Source organism: Anabas testudineus, chromosome 16, assembly GCF_900324465.2.
Source record: "Anabas testudineus chromosome 16, fAnaTes1.2, whole genome shotgun sequence".
NCBI lineage: Eukaryota > Metazoa > Chordata > Actinopteri > Anabantiformes > Anabantidae > Anabas > Anabas testudineus.
The window spans coordinates 11,095,463-11,111,005 of NC_046625.1; the positions used below are offsets into that span (position 1 = coordinate 11,095,463).

The 15,543-nt window shown below is 40.8% G+C and overlaps 2 protein-coding genes across 2 annotated transcripts; one reads left to right on the top strand and one right to left on the bottom strand.

Moving 5' to 3' along the window:
* Positions 1 to 1,884: 1,884 nt before the first annotated feature.
* tuft1a (tuftelin 1a) lies at positions 1,885 to 11,513 on the top strand. Its single transcript, XM_026372245.2, has 12 exons — positions 1,885 to 2,079; positions 6,467 to 6,544; positions 7,562 to 7,663; positions 7,744 to 7,830; positions 8,080 to 8,130; positions 8,249 to 8,335; positions 9,189 to 9,299; positions 9,397 to 9,620; positions 9,729 to 9,834; positions 9,938 to 10,021; positions 10,270 to 10,364; positions 10,506 to 11,513. Exons 1-12 carry the CDS (start codon positions 2,020 to 2,022, stop codon positions 10,576 to 10,578), a joined length of 1,158 nt encoding a protein of 385 aa, XP_026228030.1. The 5' UTR covers positions 1,885 to 2,019; the 3' UTR covers positions 10,579 to 11,513.
* A 103-nt stretch (positions 11,514 to 11,616) lies between these two features.
* c16h1orf43 (chromosome 16 C1orf43 homolog) lies at positions 11,617 to 14,702 on the bottom strand. Its single transcript, XM_026370088.2, has 7 exons — positions 14,465 to 14,702; positions 13,949 to 14,050; positions 13,702 to 13,810; positions 13,518 to 13,571; positions 13,273 to 13,439; positions 12,761 to 12,819; positions 11,617 to 12,644 (listed from the first exon to the last, which is right to left on the bottom strand). The coding sequence occupies exons 1-7, from the start codon at positions 14,528 to 14,530 to the stop codon at positions 12,431 to 12,433; spliced, it is 771 nt and encodes a 256-aa protein (XP_026225873.1). The 5' UTR covers positions 14,531 to 14,702; the 3' UTR covers positions 11,617 to 12,430.
* Positions 14,703 to 15,543: the final 841 nt, after the last annotated feature.

A 15,543-nucleotide genomic window follows, 5' to 3' on the forward strand; every position in this document is an offset into this window, starting at 1 on the left:
GGATGTACAACACACAGGCCTATCATAACAGTCTGATCTCTGGATCAGTCTGTCTGAGAGTGCTCAGCTGTGTGATGTAAACACATCATTACACCTCACACTATGGCTTAGTAGGTGGGACACCTGACGACATACTGCGGTGAGGTTTAGGTGTGTTTGTCAGGGTTGTGTGCATGTGGGAGAGCTTCATTTCATACAACGACTCAACCGTTAAAAATTAACACCCTCCGTGACAGAAGTTAACCACATTCTGGTTTCAGTAATCCATTGCAATAAAGAGTTACCTGCACATTCCTGTATTCATGCTTCTTTTTTTTGTGTGAGCTTGAGCGTGTAATTTATGGTAAAGTTTTAAATTCACTTAGAGTTATCCCCTGTGTGTCACTGGGAGCTGTTGTTTGCTCCTCAACAGCCATTAATGCCATTAAAGCCTTGATCCAATTTAAAGTCTGTGCTGACCTCGATCAGCTCCAGCTGGAAACTAAATGCCAGCAGGGGAACGCACACGCTGCTACTTGTGCTTTTTGTTTAGAACAGTATGAACAACATACTGTTACACATTAATGCTCCGAACACTTGGAATTAATGGATTATACATATCAGTAACTTATTTTGTGTGCTTTACCATATGCACTGCATATTTTATCTGTTGATAATTAAACCTGCAATTCATCCTTAAACTGAAGTTGTTTCTCTCTTCATATTGGTATAAAAATCTACTTGGCTCAAGTTTTTTTTTAAATCTGAATCAGTGGTGTGATAATAGAGCGTTGTTGACTGTACAGGTTGTAAAGACCATCTGAGACTAGTTTATGATTTGTTCGGCTCTTCAAATAAAACTGACATCATACTGTACGTCAGAGTCTGCTTTTTAACAACAATGAACTGTCCCTTTGTGCTAACACAGTTTTAAGTACAGACTGAACTGACATGTCCTGGTTGTATCACATTATAACTAATCAGCGCTGACAAAACAAAGAACAGAATGATGTTCACTGTGGCAAATTTGTACATTCTCAGAAGTATAAATAAAAATACACCGTGTTTAAACCTGGCAAGAAAAAGTTTGGAAACACACTAATTGGATTTTTAAATTGAAATGTAAAAACTCAATAATATCAAAACACAGAAAGCATGTTGCTGGACACCTCTCCATAGTAAAGTGGCCATGACTAAAGACTAAACATTGTTTCTGGTTGATTTAAATTTCAGGAACACTGTCCAACACAGACCTTTGGGAAGTGCTGCAGAAGACCTGGAAGACAATCACACCTAAAGATGTGCACAAGCTGTGGAGTGTCACAGATAAGACGACAGAGTTTTATTTTTTTCTGGATGAGAGTTTAATATGATAATCTGAGATAAAATACAAACAGCTGTTTCCAAACTTCTTCTTGTCAATGTTGACATGATAAAACTCATAAAACCTCTATGTTGATCTATCATCTCATGTTAAATCACTGAATGTAATACCTCGCTTTCCATTGCTTTGTAATTCTAGGAGACACTTTTAAGCGGGTTCAGTCTGGGGTTGAACCTTTTACAATGAATAATGCAGTGGTAAAGTGAGCAGAGCACATTTAACAGGAGTGGACCAGTCACAGAGCAGCTAGGGATGGACAGATTGACTTATTTCACACTCAACAGCTACTCCCAGCATTTTTTCCATCATCTGATACTAATTATTTGAAGTTTCTGGAGGTTTTGTTCCACAAGTTGTTCCGGAGGAGGCAGGTAGACTTCTGACCCTCCCATCACAGCCATTCCCTATATTCCCAGTTCCCTATTTGGCCGTGTGTGTGGTTTTGTGGGCGGGTGGTTGTGCGTGTTTTGCGCACTCCTGTCGCCTGTGACGTGACGAGACGCGGACTCGCAACGAGCTGAGAGGCGGATAACAGCAGCTGCTACTGTGCCCGGTGATCAGAGACACACCGGGAGGCTCAGCAGACTGCAGGAAGCTTTAGATACTGTATTTATTTATTTATTGTTTGTGGAGTATTTATTACATCTCTGACCAAAATGAACGGAATGACGAGAAGTCTGTGCACAGTTAAGGACATCAGAAATCAAGAATATGGGGTAAGTTACTCGGTGTTATTCCCACTTTTGTCACATGTTACTTCCATTATGGTGAATGAAAAGTACTGTGGTAGTTGTGTGTGTTTATTTCCTTATTTACACTTATTAAAAGAAGCAGACACGTGTTGGCCACTCTGATTTCCTTCTTTTTGTTAAAATAAGTTCAGTTTCATTTTTCACTCACCTCACCATGCTCACTTTTGTGGATTGGGTTTAAAGGCTCTGTCACAGATCTTAAGACTGACTGACTTCATCTGCTCTAAGTGGTGTATTTATATTAAGTCTCTGGCCTTGTAGTAATTAAAGTATTAGCTCCTCAAGTCCCAACACACACATGGAGACGAGGAAGCAGCTCAGAATTAGTCCAGATAACATCTGTGCCTGTCACAGGCGCCTTCTGTGCACATCACTCGAGGGTTTACAGTTGGAGCCGTGACAGACAGTGAAGGCAGCTCAGGACCTGTGAACACTTTGCTTGTGCACCACCTGTGCCTGTAAAGTTTTAATAATCTGGGTGAAGCGGCACACTTCCTAGTTTGGCAGTGCATGTATAATGTAAGCGACCAGTAACTGCCCCTGTCACGCACAGTGTACAGGCTTTCTATTCAGTCGGAGGCAGCACAGGTTTAATCATTGACATCACCTGAAACAACAAACTGTTAACCTGTGCTGTGGTTTATGAGGTTGCGGAGCAACATGACACTTTCACCTTATCAGCAGCCTCCCGCTGAGCTCAGTGCCTGCCAGCAACAGACAGACACTCAGCTCATACAGTATCAGATGATATTGTTTAATGAAGAGCACTACAGAGAATAATTTAATGTGAGAAGGAGATGGAGGAGGATTTGAGAGCAAAACTGTACATTTGTGTGAATGGTCTATATTTAAATATGTCTTTTTGTCGTCTAACTGTACAACTGCCAAAGGTCAAAGTGTAAAAAGGCAGTGGCACACACGTCCAATAAAAACTGATTAACTGTGTTCAGGAATGTGCCGCAAACAAATATTTGAAACTCCATGTTTCTTCATTACGTTTAAACATGGAGGTGATATTACATTTGCATCAGCCTCATACGGAACACAAATTATCAAAGTCAAATCCGATAGTCAAATAATCACCCAGCTGAAGTATTTACATATCTGATAGGATTATTCGGGTCAGACTAAGTAAAGCTGCCGTGGCTTTTCACCTCCACGTATACTGTATCATAATGACTGTGCAGCACTGGGCGTTTGTTCAAACGACAAACTTATTGTTTATCAGTTTTGTAAGGAGACGTGACATGAAGGAATTTGCCTGATGTAGCAGGGAGGCGTCCTTGTTTGTTTTAATGTTTTATATGTTCCTTAGTGCCGTGATTATGTGGTTAAAAAATAAAACACAAGGAACAACCAGCTCTGACCTTGAAACCAAACATCAGCTGTTATTTAGCTGCTACTTATTTGAAACTTTTAGCCTGATTTCTCCTCCCTAAAATCTGAAGAATCTGAAGTGCCACAGTTTTCCCTCCAGACATTTAATTTCGCTGTGTTGTGTGACTTAACACGTTCCCACTGACTGTCCTCATCCTCAGTCAGGAATGTCTGACATCACTGACTGGGAATGAGCCAGGCAGCCTCACAAAATGACTGGAATCATCTAGAACACACCTGGTTTAAACACCACACTCAGCAGGAAAAACACAAGGGTTATTAATGATTGTACATTGAAAAATGTGCTCAACCTTAACTTAACCTCGACTGTTGCGTGGCCCCAGTCGGTCAGAGGATAGTGTCCTCCACTAACCTGGGAGCTGCAGCTCAGTGCTGGAGAATTTTGCATCAGCTGTCGTCAAAACAGTCTGCAGTTTGTTTGGATGGGAGCACATGCTTTAATGCTTCGCTGCAACAACTGGTACTACTGAGAAAATGGAAGAAAAGCTATTATAAAACAACTTTGTTAATAATATGAATAAGATATTTAAGTGAATATCATTCAGCTCACACACACTGGAATTTTCTGTGCAATGTAGGCACTACACCACGAGGCACAAGAGGATGCTTTTTACTATTTAAGGCCATGATACCTGCTGCTGCTGCTCAAGTTCAACAATCTGAACAATTTTCCAGCAGGTATTTTTGTTGAAGTGGCACAGACCTCCGGACAGAAATGTAGATACTCTTGTTTATCTCTGTTTATCGGTAACATTCTTAGAGAAGCAGCCACCTCTCGGCTAATTTAACCCAGATGATTTACAGGTTTCCTGATGCCAAAGTCCAAATAAAAGAATAGCATCTTCATAGCCCTTAAGCCTTTCAGCCTGGCCGTACCCCGTGATCTTTTGTGCCCATTGTCGGTGCACCCAGCAGCGTGGATTCACTGTGTGTGCTAAGTGTCAGGTTTCGGCTTTGTTATTAAGCTAGTATGTTCTCTGAGTTATTGTGTGTGTGTGTGTGTGTGTGTGTGTGTGTGTGTGTGTGTGTGTGTGTGTGTGTGTCCGTGATCACATCCAACTGGTCCCTTTGTCTGTGTTCCCAGGAAGTCTAGTATTACAGTTTGGCTTTGAAGGTGCTATAGACGGCGTGTGTGTGTGTGCGTGCGTGCGTGCGTGCGTGCGTGCGGATAGAGAGACTTGGCGTGTAGATGGTCAATGGCGGAGTGAGGATTAGCAGAGTCTTTGTCCGGCTGTCCATGCACAGTCAGAGAAGTTGGATAATGATGGATTCCTTCTCAACAAACCTCACACTGTTCCCTTTTCGCTCTCCCTCCTCTCTTTTCCTCTCCTAATCACTGTTCCCTTTTAAAGCATTCAGGTGTCTGTAATCTGAGAGGAAAGCATGTGACACTAGAGGGGAAATTGTTGCCTTCACGTCTGCTTGTCACGGTTGAACCCTCCCCTCTCCAATTATTATGATTATATATTTCCTCTGCCTTTTACTATTGTGCTTGTGGCCTGATTGCTTTCTTTTCTGACCTCTCCTGTGTTTCTCAGTACCGTCTGTCCTTCTCTGCTTCTTTTTCCACTACTGTACTTCCTGAACAGATAACCAGCTAATCATAGAAGCCCTCTGTAGTCTAATTGTAGCATTACGCAACAACACCGAGTTCATTTCCCCCGTCTGGCCAGTCTCAGGGTCAAGGTTTCGTTACAGTGGAAATGCTTTTATCCACTTTGATTGTCACTCTTACTGTAAAAAGCAAAAACACTTAACTTTAAAGGGTTGTACTTGATTTTGGAATCAGCTTTTGACTAGATAGTCTCATATCACTGCTGTTCTAGACCTTTTGTTGATGCTCAACTTACCATACAATTCTATGTAATGTTGTGTGAAATATAGTTTCACACAATACAATACAAACAAATGCAGCTACAAACAATGGAGCTTGACCTTTGTGTGCTGCATTTTACGTACCAGAAGAAAACAACAGGACAGTGACAAACAAATGGTAGAGAAGTGCATGCACGCACAACGTATTAATGATCACCAACAAAACAAGTCAAACGAGTCAAATTCCACACATTTCTCTGTTATCCTCTACTAGACTTAATACTTATTAACAAATTAAGTTAATATAATATATCACCAATAAAGTTGAAGGTGTGTGTGTGTGTGTGTGTGTGTGTGTGTGTGTGTGTGTGTGTGTGTGTGTGTGTGTGTGTGTGTGTGTGTGTGTGTGTGTGTGTGTGTGTCACTTCTTCTTTGCTTGTTTTGTGTCTCAGAGCTGACTTGAATATAGGCACTAGGAGGACACAGTAAATACACAAACAGGACAAACTGTGTTGGCTGGAGTGAGTTACATAATGTCGCTGACCTCCTCCCTCACATCCGCATACTTGTCCCTGCACACACACACTTATTGGACGTCACTTAATAATGGGCTTCCCTGAGCTCCAAGACACACACACACCCAGTCACATTACTATTACACGTTACTTAAAAGAAACTTTTCTCCGCTGTCTGTGTATTGTTTTGTCTCCTCCCTCTTTTATTTCGCGTGCCAGATAGTTTATGGCTACTGTGAGGTTTTCCTTCCATGGAAATGTTCCGTCTTGCTCGACATTACATTTTCTGCCCACTTTCCCAGAAATCCAGCCTCTGTCTTCAGTTGGCTGTGAGCGCCCGGAGAGTCCCGATGACGTCCATAACACACAATTTAAATAAAACAATCTGTCTCTGTGCAGCTGTGAAAAACTTTTGCTTTCACTCTGACGCATGCACCCCCTCTCTCTTCTTGGCTTCGGCGCCCTCTCCCCCTCCTTTCTGTTTCATTTAGTGAGTGTGACTCAGTCTCTCCTCCTCTTTTTTCCCCTTCTCCTCCTCAAAATAGTCCTCATCAGTCTCCATCACATAACAGTCTCTTTGTGGATTAACTTCATCTTCTCCTTTCCTTGCCGCCCTTTTTCAGGAGAGGTGCAGGCGACTTCGACTCACACTGCACGACCAGAACCAGGCATCTCAGAGCACTGAGCAGCACAGAGACAAGGTAAGACGTCCTGCACATAATAACTTGGGTTACACTCAGGACTCTAACAGCAGACAAACTCCTAGGTTGATGTTTCGAATGGCGTGATTTGGAGGCTTCATGGGAAAGTATCCTTTCTAGAAAATGCTATTACATGTAAAATCACTTGATCAAGCATTTCATGTTTATGTTCAATGAATGTGACGTAACATAAGATAACAGAGAATAATCTGAAATTAGTTTGGAAAGAAAACAGCAGTATTGATTATAGGTGAATGTGCAATCGTTAAGGTCATCTACGGAGCTGATAGCTGAAGCAGTTTCATCTTTTCTCTGATCTAAAGTTACATTAGCTCAGAGCCACAGTACATTCACAGATGTATCAGGACACAGTCCTACGCAAACAAATGTAAAGAGAAATGAATTGCTTGTAAACATGCCATAGGCTTCACCAGCTTTTCATTAGCGTGGCTTCCACACACTCAGAAAGACAGTCATTGTTCTACCAACACCAGCACCAAAGTTACTGAAAAAAATTTGGACCACCAGAGCAGCAGAGTTACATAACGTTTCCCCTCCCTCCCTCCCTCATTCTCTCTCTCTGCTTTTAATTTTGACCAAGTCTGTCCACCACTTCCTTAGAGGCACCAGATGTTGATGGATTTGTCTCCATAGTAATTAGTGTCCCCTGATTATAGAGAATAACACACACAAACAATTTGCTCAGAACTCTACTGAGAGACGAATTTGAAAGTATTCACTTTTTGCAAGTTGTTACTTTAATTGCATCACTCGTGTCAGATTTTGACGGCTGTGTCATAATGACTAGCAAACGGATGTATTAATGGAAGTTTTCCAAAATGCTCTGTTGCAATATTGGTCACAGACCAATCCAACTCCTAATGTTAGCAGAAGCCCGATGACTTCACTCACAAATCATTTGCTTGTGATGTTTGGAAATGTATCACCTCTTTCTACACATGCTCACGCAACACAGTCCATGCCTCATTGTTAACTCTCCTGATCTCCATTCTCCAGCCAATCGGACGGGCGTTTGCACTGGTGCAGCCACCCAGCGATAAAACCGTTTTAACCCCTGAACCGATCAAATCCACAGAGGAACAGGTGGAGGTTATCAAGGTGGGTTCAACAGATGGGCTTTAATTCCAATGAAATATATGATACCATACAAGTATATGACTATATACTTCCTGTTCCAGGTGTACCTAGAGGCCCGCAGACAAGAGCAGCAGAAACACCAGGAGAGCCTGAAGATGCTATCTGATGAAGTTTCACAGATTCAAGAGGTGAGCATCTAAATAGTATTGATCTCTGAATTGCTCACTAATGCATAAGCACACACGAAGCCTGCAGCCTCTCAGTGCTGCCTCCAGCATTATGTAACAATTTGCATATTTGCATCATGCAAATTTCTCCTTGCTTTCCATGCTCCTGTCTGTTTCATCTCTTGTTAAAGTCGCGTGTTGATTGTTAGAGCTTAAAATGCATGCCATGCTAATATCTCAGAAACTCACAATTAAGTCTGTGTCACATAGGTGAGGTATTGCCTGAAGACACTGAGGGAGCAGATGGCTGCCAAAAACAAGGTAGGTCTATTTTGAGTTCCTTTCTTGTGGCCGTACCATTGTTAATCGCACATTGTGTCTGCTTAGCAGCATATCCTCCACTTCTTTCCTTGCTGACTTCCTCCTTTTCTCTCTCCAGCCACACACAAATGGGTGGAAGATTGGTCTTCCCCTCAGAAGGAACACCTCACCTGCTCCCAAGGGAGAAACTAAAACAGATGGACAGGTAAGCGGTTTCTCATGTGACTAGCCTCTATTGACAGTTGTAAACTCTATACATCGAATATGTGTGGGACTTTTTAGTATGATGGAGCAATGTACATATCAAATGTCGCATATCATGCCGTCCACTCTGTGTATTTTCTTCTGGACAATGTGTGCTTGTGTGTTTCATGTGATGCCTGTAAAGTGATCACTTCCCAGAGGCAGACAAGCAGAAGGTGTAAAGTTAAGCAGAGAGAAAAACCGAAAAGTGATATAGGGCAAAGGAAAGGATTAAAATGACAGCAAGAATGTAACAATGCTTACAGCATAGGGTTAGGGTTCATACAGCCTGGGGTGTAAGAAAGGGTGTGAGACAGTTGTTCCAGCATACACTGTTCCCCTGCGTGCATGTGTTGATGTGTTGTGGTGTTCAGACCCTCTTCGTTCCTCCCAACATTCCACAAATGCTTCGTTTAATGGTTATGTCACTAGCAGCTACTACTGCCTGCATGTCAGCTGTGTTTCGTACAGGCACAACAAAGCCCACTGCGCTGTGGTTTGGTTTTGTTTAAGGTTTTTTTATGTTTTGTTTGTTTTTATGTTTTTTGCACGAGTTACAGTGTTTATCTGAAAGTCACGCAAGAGTTTACCCAGAGAAGTGTTGTAGAGGAAAAACTAGTCATAATGCAGCTGTTCCTGTGACGCACACTGTCACGCCTGTTGTCTTTATGATGGCCAAACCCACTGAGTTTGGATGAAATGAAAACAAGATTTAATATTACATAATCATACAAGTATCTACTTGTAGCTGCCTGTTTATCTAGTTCTCTATGTATCGTTTTTACTAATCTCGTGCTTCATTCTTTGTCTATTAGGAAGCAGATGATGAAGCAGAGAGAACCCGGCTGAGGGAAGTCAGTAAGCGCTTGTATGCACAGCTGCAAGAAGCTGAGAAGAAACACCAAGAGGAGAAAGAGAGATTGCAGGTAGCTAATGCATTCATTGTGTATGATAACAAATAATACACAATACCTTTGTGTTAAAGCCATATTTTAAACAATCTCAATTCCATGTCCCCTCCAGTCTGAAAGCAGCAGGCTGAGGGAGCGTCTGGGTGATGAGGTGGAGAAGTTGAGGAGCACAGAAGAAGCAAGCGAGAGGAAAGACCAACGCATCGAAGAACTCCAGAGGTTACTGGGCGGGATGGAGAAGGAGAGCGCCACCCTGCGGGAAGCAATTCTCAACCGTGAGGAGGAACTCCGCGAACTGCGCAAGCTCAGAGAGGAGGGCCAGAAAGGGGACCAGAGGTCAATACACACATTTTGATCTGAAAATATCGATACACGTTCTAAATCATTGTTAAAGTTATATCATCACTAGTGTGCTATAACCGTCTCTGTGGATTTTTTTTTTAGGGCTGAGCAGTTGGAGAAGGAGGTGGCTATTCTCAAAGAAAAGATCCACCATCTGGATGACATGCTGAAAAGCCAACAGAGGAAAGTCAGACACATGATTGAACAGGTGAGGGGCACATTTGTGAGACTCTGTAAAGCAAACACGCTGTCTCCATGTTTTTATTTGTGCAGGATTTACTCATTGTTTGACTTTGTTTGCTTGTCTCTAGCTCCAGACCTCACGCATGGTGATTCAGGAGAGAGATCGTGTGATCAAAGAGCTGGAGGAGAAAGTGGCATTTTTGGAGGCTGAGGTGAGGACTGCTTATTGACTCGTCCTGTTAAAAAAATAAAAACTTTTTTTATTACGTTTCTGTGGAATTTAGAGCAAATCCAAGTCCAAGTGTGGTTTATGGGAAAGGAAGTTGATTCTGCTCAGGCCTCTGGAAAAAGAGATGAGATATGTTAGGGAAGGAAAAACATCTGCTGTCAGGTTTCGTGTTCGTGTTCATTTTTTTTTATTATTATGTGAACTCACCCCTCATCCTTCCTGTGTGTGCAGAACCGAGAGATGCATGACCAAATGGACTACTTCCTGGGAGGACAAAGGTCAAATTCCTACCTTTCATCAGAGCGTAACCCCCAGATTGTCTATAGGTAAGGCCCCAAATCTCAAATGCAACATGAAAACAGAAAGCTCACCTGCTTTCAAAAATTCACCTAATCTTACGTAGTTGAGCATTTGCGTGCTGTTATTAGTACACAGACACCTAATTGTTCTTTCTATTTTTACTACAGTAAACCTCTGAAGCCATCGACCTCATCAAACAAACCACTACCTTTCATTAAAGTCATCGAAATCAAGTCGTGAAGCAACTGTACAGAAGAAAGGCAGTTCTGGAGTGAAGGCCTCAGAACCAATGAACCATTTCCGTGTAGACTAAAAACAAACCTTAGCTCTACTACCACATCTGATCATGTGAATATCTCATATAAGAGCTGTGCTTCCTGGACTGCAACTACGTCAGCACTTCCACAAATGCATTTTAACTTCAAACACTCTGGAAGGAAACTATGTGGTGTTTGGCGGCACATACATGCTTTGGGATCTTTTGCATCTATACGTGTGCTTAATGACTCTGTCAGCTTTAATGGAAAAACATGAAGTGTACTGAAGTTTAACATACGGTATAATACTGCATACTATATGCAAATGTTTCCTTGTCCTGCCCTGCTTTGGTTACTTTTTTGAACTTTGAGTTTATGGCACCTACGTTGTTATAGCTAAACTACTAAACTGTTGTACAAAGTGTAAGATGAAAGACTTTTTTGCCAAAGAAGGCAAAAGCATTAAAACATAATGCAGCATCAACATACAAAACTATCTAAGCTGTCGTGACAGATCAGTTTCATGTAAACACAACTTGATTATCCTGTCCTGTGTCTTTGTGCTCATCAGTCACCTACACATGGTATGATGCTCTAGTGTGTAAATACAGAGTGTGGACTGTATAATTTTTAAATAACAGTATGGTTAACAAGTCCAAAACAACAATATAAACTGAATGAAACTGTAGAAGCAGAAGGAAAAATGAAGATGTTTGGTGTCATTATTTTCCATTTTTCTTGTAAAGTTCTCTGTACTGTCAACTTGATTTGTACATATTAATGAATGTTTTAATATCTGCCTAACAACTCTTTTTATTTATTTATATAAAATAAAAACACCTAGACAGTTAGAGATTTCGTATGAAGTACATTCTAACCTGTTATCTGTGCTTTCAAAATAAATTCCTACAAACTGTTCGTGCTTCATTTTTCTTTTTAGCGGGATCAGTTGGTTACTGGGAAACAAGCACCCTCTGCTGGACACTGCTCACACAGCAAATTACTGCATTTGCAAAACAGAACACTTTAACTGTATGTCAGTATTTTATTTGGATGGCAAGTTTTACAGTAAGCACCACAGAAAACAATTAATTTTCACATATTGGAACCCCTCCCTGGGGATCCTGAATACAAAAAGAAACAGAAGGCACGCTGAGGCAGTTTACCTCTAAACTAAAAACAAGCAGGAGCCTGTCCAACATTTAATATCTCACATTCAGAATGCAATTAATGCACTGGAATACAGTTAAATTACATTGCACTGAGATGAATTTTAAAGTTTCACTTTATTATAAAGTTAAAAGAGCACTTATTTTACTAAATCAAGTATGGCTTCTGTAAAACATAAGGCTTTAAAAAGAGCAAATTCACAGTAGCAAAACGATTGTAGAGGTGTGTGTGTTTTTCTCAGTGTGAATCAACCATTAACACTAGTAGTAATAGTTTTAGTAATCAGCATGTTTAAATACAGATGGTTAGTTTCAACAAGTCTACATAGGCCTTTATATATTGTGCAAAAAATACTGATTGTCTTATAGCGTTGCATAGCCCCATAGCTCTGGTTTTGTTTTGGTCAAATCTACCTTACTTACCCAAATACTGAACTCATACTCATGCAGTAATACTGGATATAAGCATTAGCTACACATGTAAAAAGCGCTGTACCAGAGGTCTGATATGAACTATACTGCAATCTAGGCAATACATGTTAGAATACGAAGGCAGTACTTTTGTTATGTCTGATGACTGTAACCCTGTCGCCATTCACAGGCACTTTATTCACTGGCACCACTACCTTGTCCCTGACTGTTTGTTTGGACTTGCTTTGCAGATTTTCAGAGAGTACTGTCCAGGGTGTCGTAGTTGTCTTTGAAGTTCTTAAGTTCCAGGAAGTGTCTGGGCCTTTTGCTGCGCTGCTGCATGGTAGCTGTGAGGTAGGTGGTTTGGGTGGGGGAGGAGGAGGGACTTTCAAGATCTGTAGTGCTGGTCAGGTCTTTGGCTGCAGACTGGTGGTGCTGGCTCGGAGTGCTGTTCCTGTGAGACTTCACACTGAAACAACGAAAAAAAGAAACTGATTGTTCCCAGTGTATAATTAACATTCCACGTTGGGCTTAGCTTGAAAGGAAAGCTGTAAGAGAGAACTGTGGGGAAACGTGTTTACTCACACAGAGGCCAGTTCAGATAGAGCTTCCTGGTATTTTATTAATTCTGCTTCACCAAAAGCCTGCAGACAAAGATACATGCCAAAGAAATGACAAGATTAATTAAATTAATTCATAATGTAATATGAAACTAATATTCAATTACTCTTTATAGAACACATGAACCAAAATTATCTGACATAAGCCTGAATATGCATATTCCTATATTGGTTTAAAACAAATGTAACTTTTTCAAATACTAAATTTCGTCCATGTTTTCAAACAGCAACCCTTTCCTGGAGAGCCACAGCCCAACAGGTTTTCCAACTATCTCTTTCCCTTCCCGCTGCTGATTGTGTTCCCACAATTAGATGCTGTAAGTGCAGGGATGGTTGGAAAACAAGCAAGGCTGCTGCTCTCTAGGACCCAGGTTGCCTACCCATAATTTAGACACTGTACTGTATAGCACAGTATCATTATGCTGAGTAAGTTGAATGAAACATCTCTGACACAGAAACACAGAGAGAGACACTGACCTCAGCCCCATGACGTGCCTTATTGTACCCATCCAACACTGTGTCAATGAGGGAGCTTTGGCTGTCTTGGAATGTAAAGTGGGAATTTCGCAGCTGCAGTAGCCAGGTCCGAAACCTTTTACCCGTCACAGCAGTGGACGTCCCACCCAGTTCATGGAAAGGGAGATCTGTTGGGAAATTGTTAGGGAAATAGTAATAAAGTACAGTACAGTTGCAAACCAAAAACCAGCAGCAGGGAAGCTTACCAGTGTCTCTGATAGCATCCAGGGCTCTCATCCTGTACTGGTAGTCATAGAAACCTGCAAGAAAAATACACAAACTTTTATGTAGCACCGGCATCAAAACTACTTATTTAATTAGTCTGAGTTGTTGTTGTTGTTGTGTGTGTGTATGTGTGTGTGTGTGTATGTTTTTCTGTGCTCCTCTAACCCGAATGTTCTCTCTGCTTCAGCCGGTCATCATCTGGAGACAGCAGACGAGGCTCAAAGTGGATTTTCTGGACCAGGCTTAGTTTGGCCTCAATTTCTTGTCTCAGCTCCTACAGCACAGACATAAAACTTCAGTACACACACAAGAAAAAACAAACAAAAATTACGGTTCAACGGCAAAACACTGTACAGTATCACATGTTGGGTCCATAACAATACGTGCCTGTGCACGTGTGTGTGTGTATTACCTTAGGAGCATTGTGGCCGAGGGGAACATGTGGTCCTCTCCGAGACTTCATGGCAAATCGCATAATTTGTCTTTTGACAAAGATGAACAGCAAAACAAACACCTGCAGGAAAGTGAAGAGTTAGAACCCTCACTTCAGAGGTTTCAGTGAACTTTATATACATAAATAATAAAAATAATACTAAGATTATAATCTACATTTGAATGCTTAATTTTAAAGGTGTTAAAAAAATTGCTGTTGTTAGATTTTGTCTTTCAATTTTGCCAACATTATGGCAAACCATAATTAACCATATTATTATCAACCATAATGGGTTATGAATGTTCATGGTATTACAAAGAGTAAATCACAAATTTTTAACTGTAAACAAAAGTATATAAACACATGCAACAAATAACAAATACAAATTTTGCAATAATCCTGTGATCTGCATGTCTTGTAACTGGGATTTAAAACGGTACAAATTAATGTAAATGTTATATCAGAATCACTGAGAACGAAGTGAAAAAGACTCACCAGACTGCCGTAGGCCATGACGAGCACTACATTAATACTTGACAGGAGAGAATCGTTTTGATACATACTAAACCAACTAAGGTAAATGTTAAAGGTTTGTACAATATCCGATCGTTATAGAGGATCCGGTTTCATTTAAGTTTTTTAAACAAAATATCTAAAACAGGAAGGTTTAGTAAAGTGCTTGTTCTCGTTACATTTGACTACCTGGTTTGTTGACTTCCGCGTTAGTCATGTGACTAGTACGGACGGTTTACGTAGGGTGTGACGTCACTCTTCTTGTTTAGAAATAACACTATTCTTTATTTCTTTAGTACAGCTTACAAAAAATTAAAGATAGGTATTTTATACAATAGGTAAAATGGACAGCTGTTATCTTAAATTATTTGTCTATGGGGTTTTATGCAAATGTGAAAATGTTTTAAATTTATAATAGGAGAAATTGTTATTAAAAAGTTCAAGGAAATAAACTAAATCTCATTGACAGCTTCTCTACAAAAGCAGCCCTCTTTAGATGAAAGACAAAATGATTAGAGGAGAGGAAAAAAGGCTATTGTTTTCTTGCTCTTGAAAATAGAAACACAAAAAAAAAGTTTCTCTGGCCTCTTCTGCCCTCTGCTGTCGAATGTGTTGACACGACCACACAACAAACAAATCAACATATGATTTGTTTGTTGATGAAAAAGTAAGAGTGACAATGAAGAGTGACAAAAAATAAAGACAAGTGAATCCTTTCATTTTCATTTCCAACAGTCACATAAACACGAGAGTCGAACAATTAAATTACCCAATTCCTCAATTGTTGCTTGCCACTGAGTGGCCTGTGGACTATTTCTATCCACTGTGACCTACTGATTAAATACCATAAACTGCCCTTTCCCACAACACTTGTTCTGGGTTCCTACACCCAAAAGAATGAAGTGAAAACACCAGTGTGTCTGTGTGAGCATGACAGTGATTTGCATCCATCCTGCAGTGACACTGAGTCCCATTCTTCTGTCAGGAACAAGGGTGGGTGTCTGTGGAGCCATACTGGGGAAATTTACCCCTACTCATGCACTTATCTCTGTCCTGAGCAA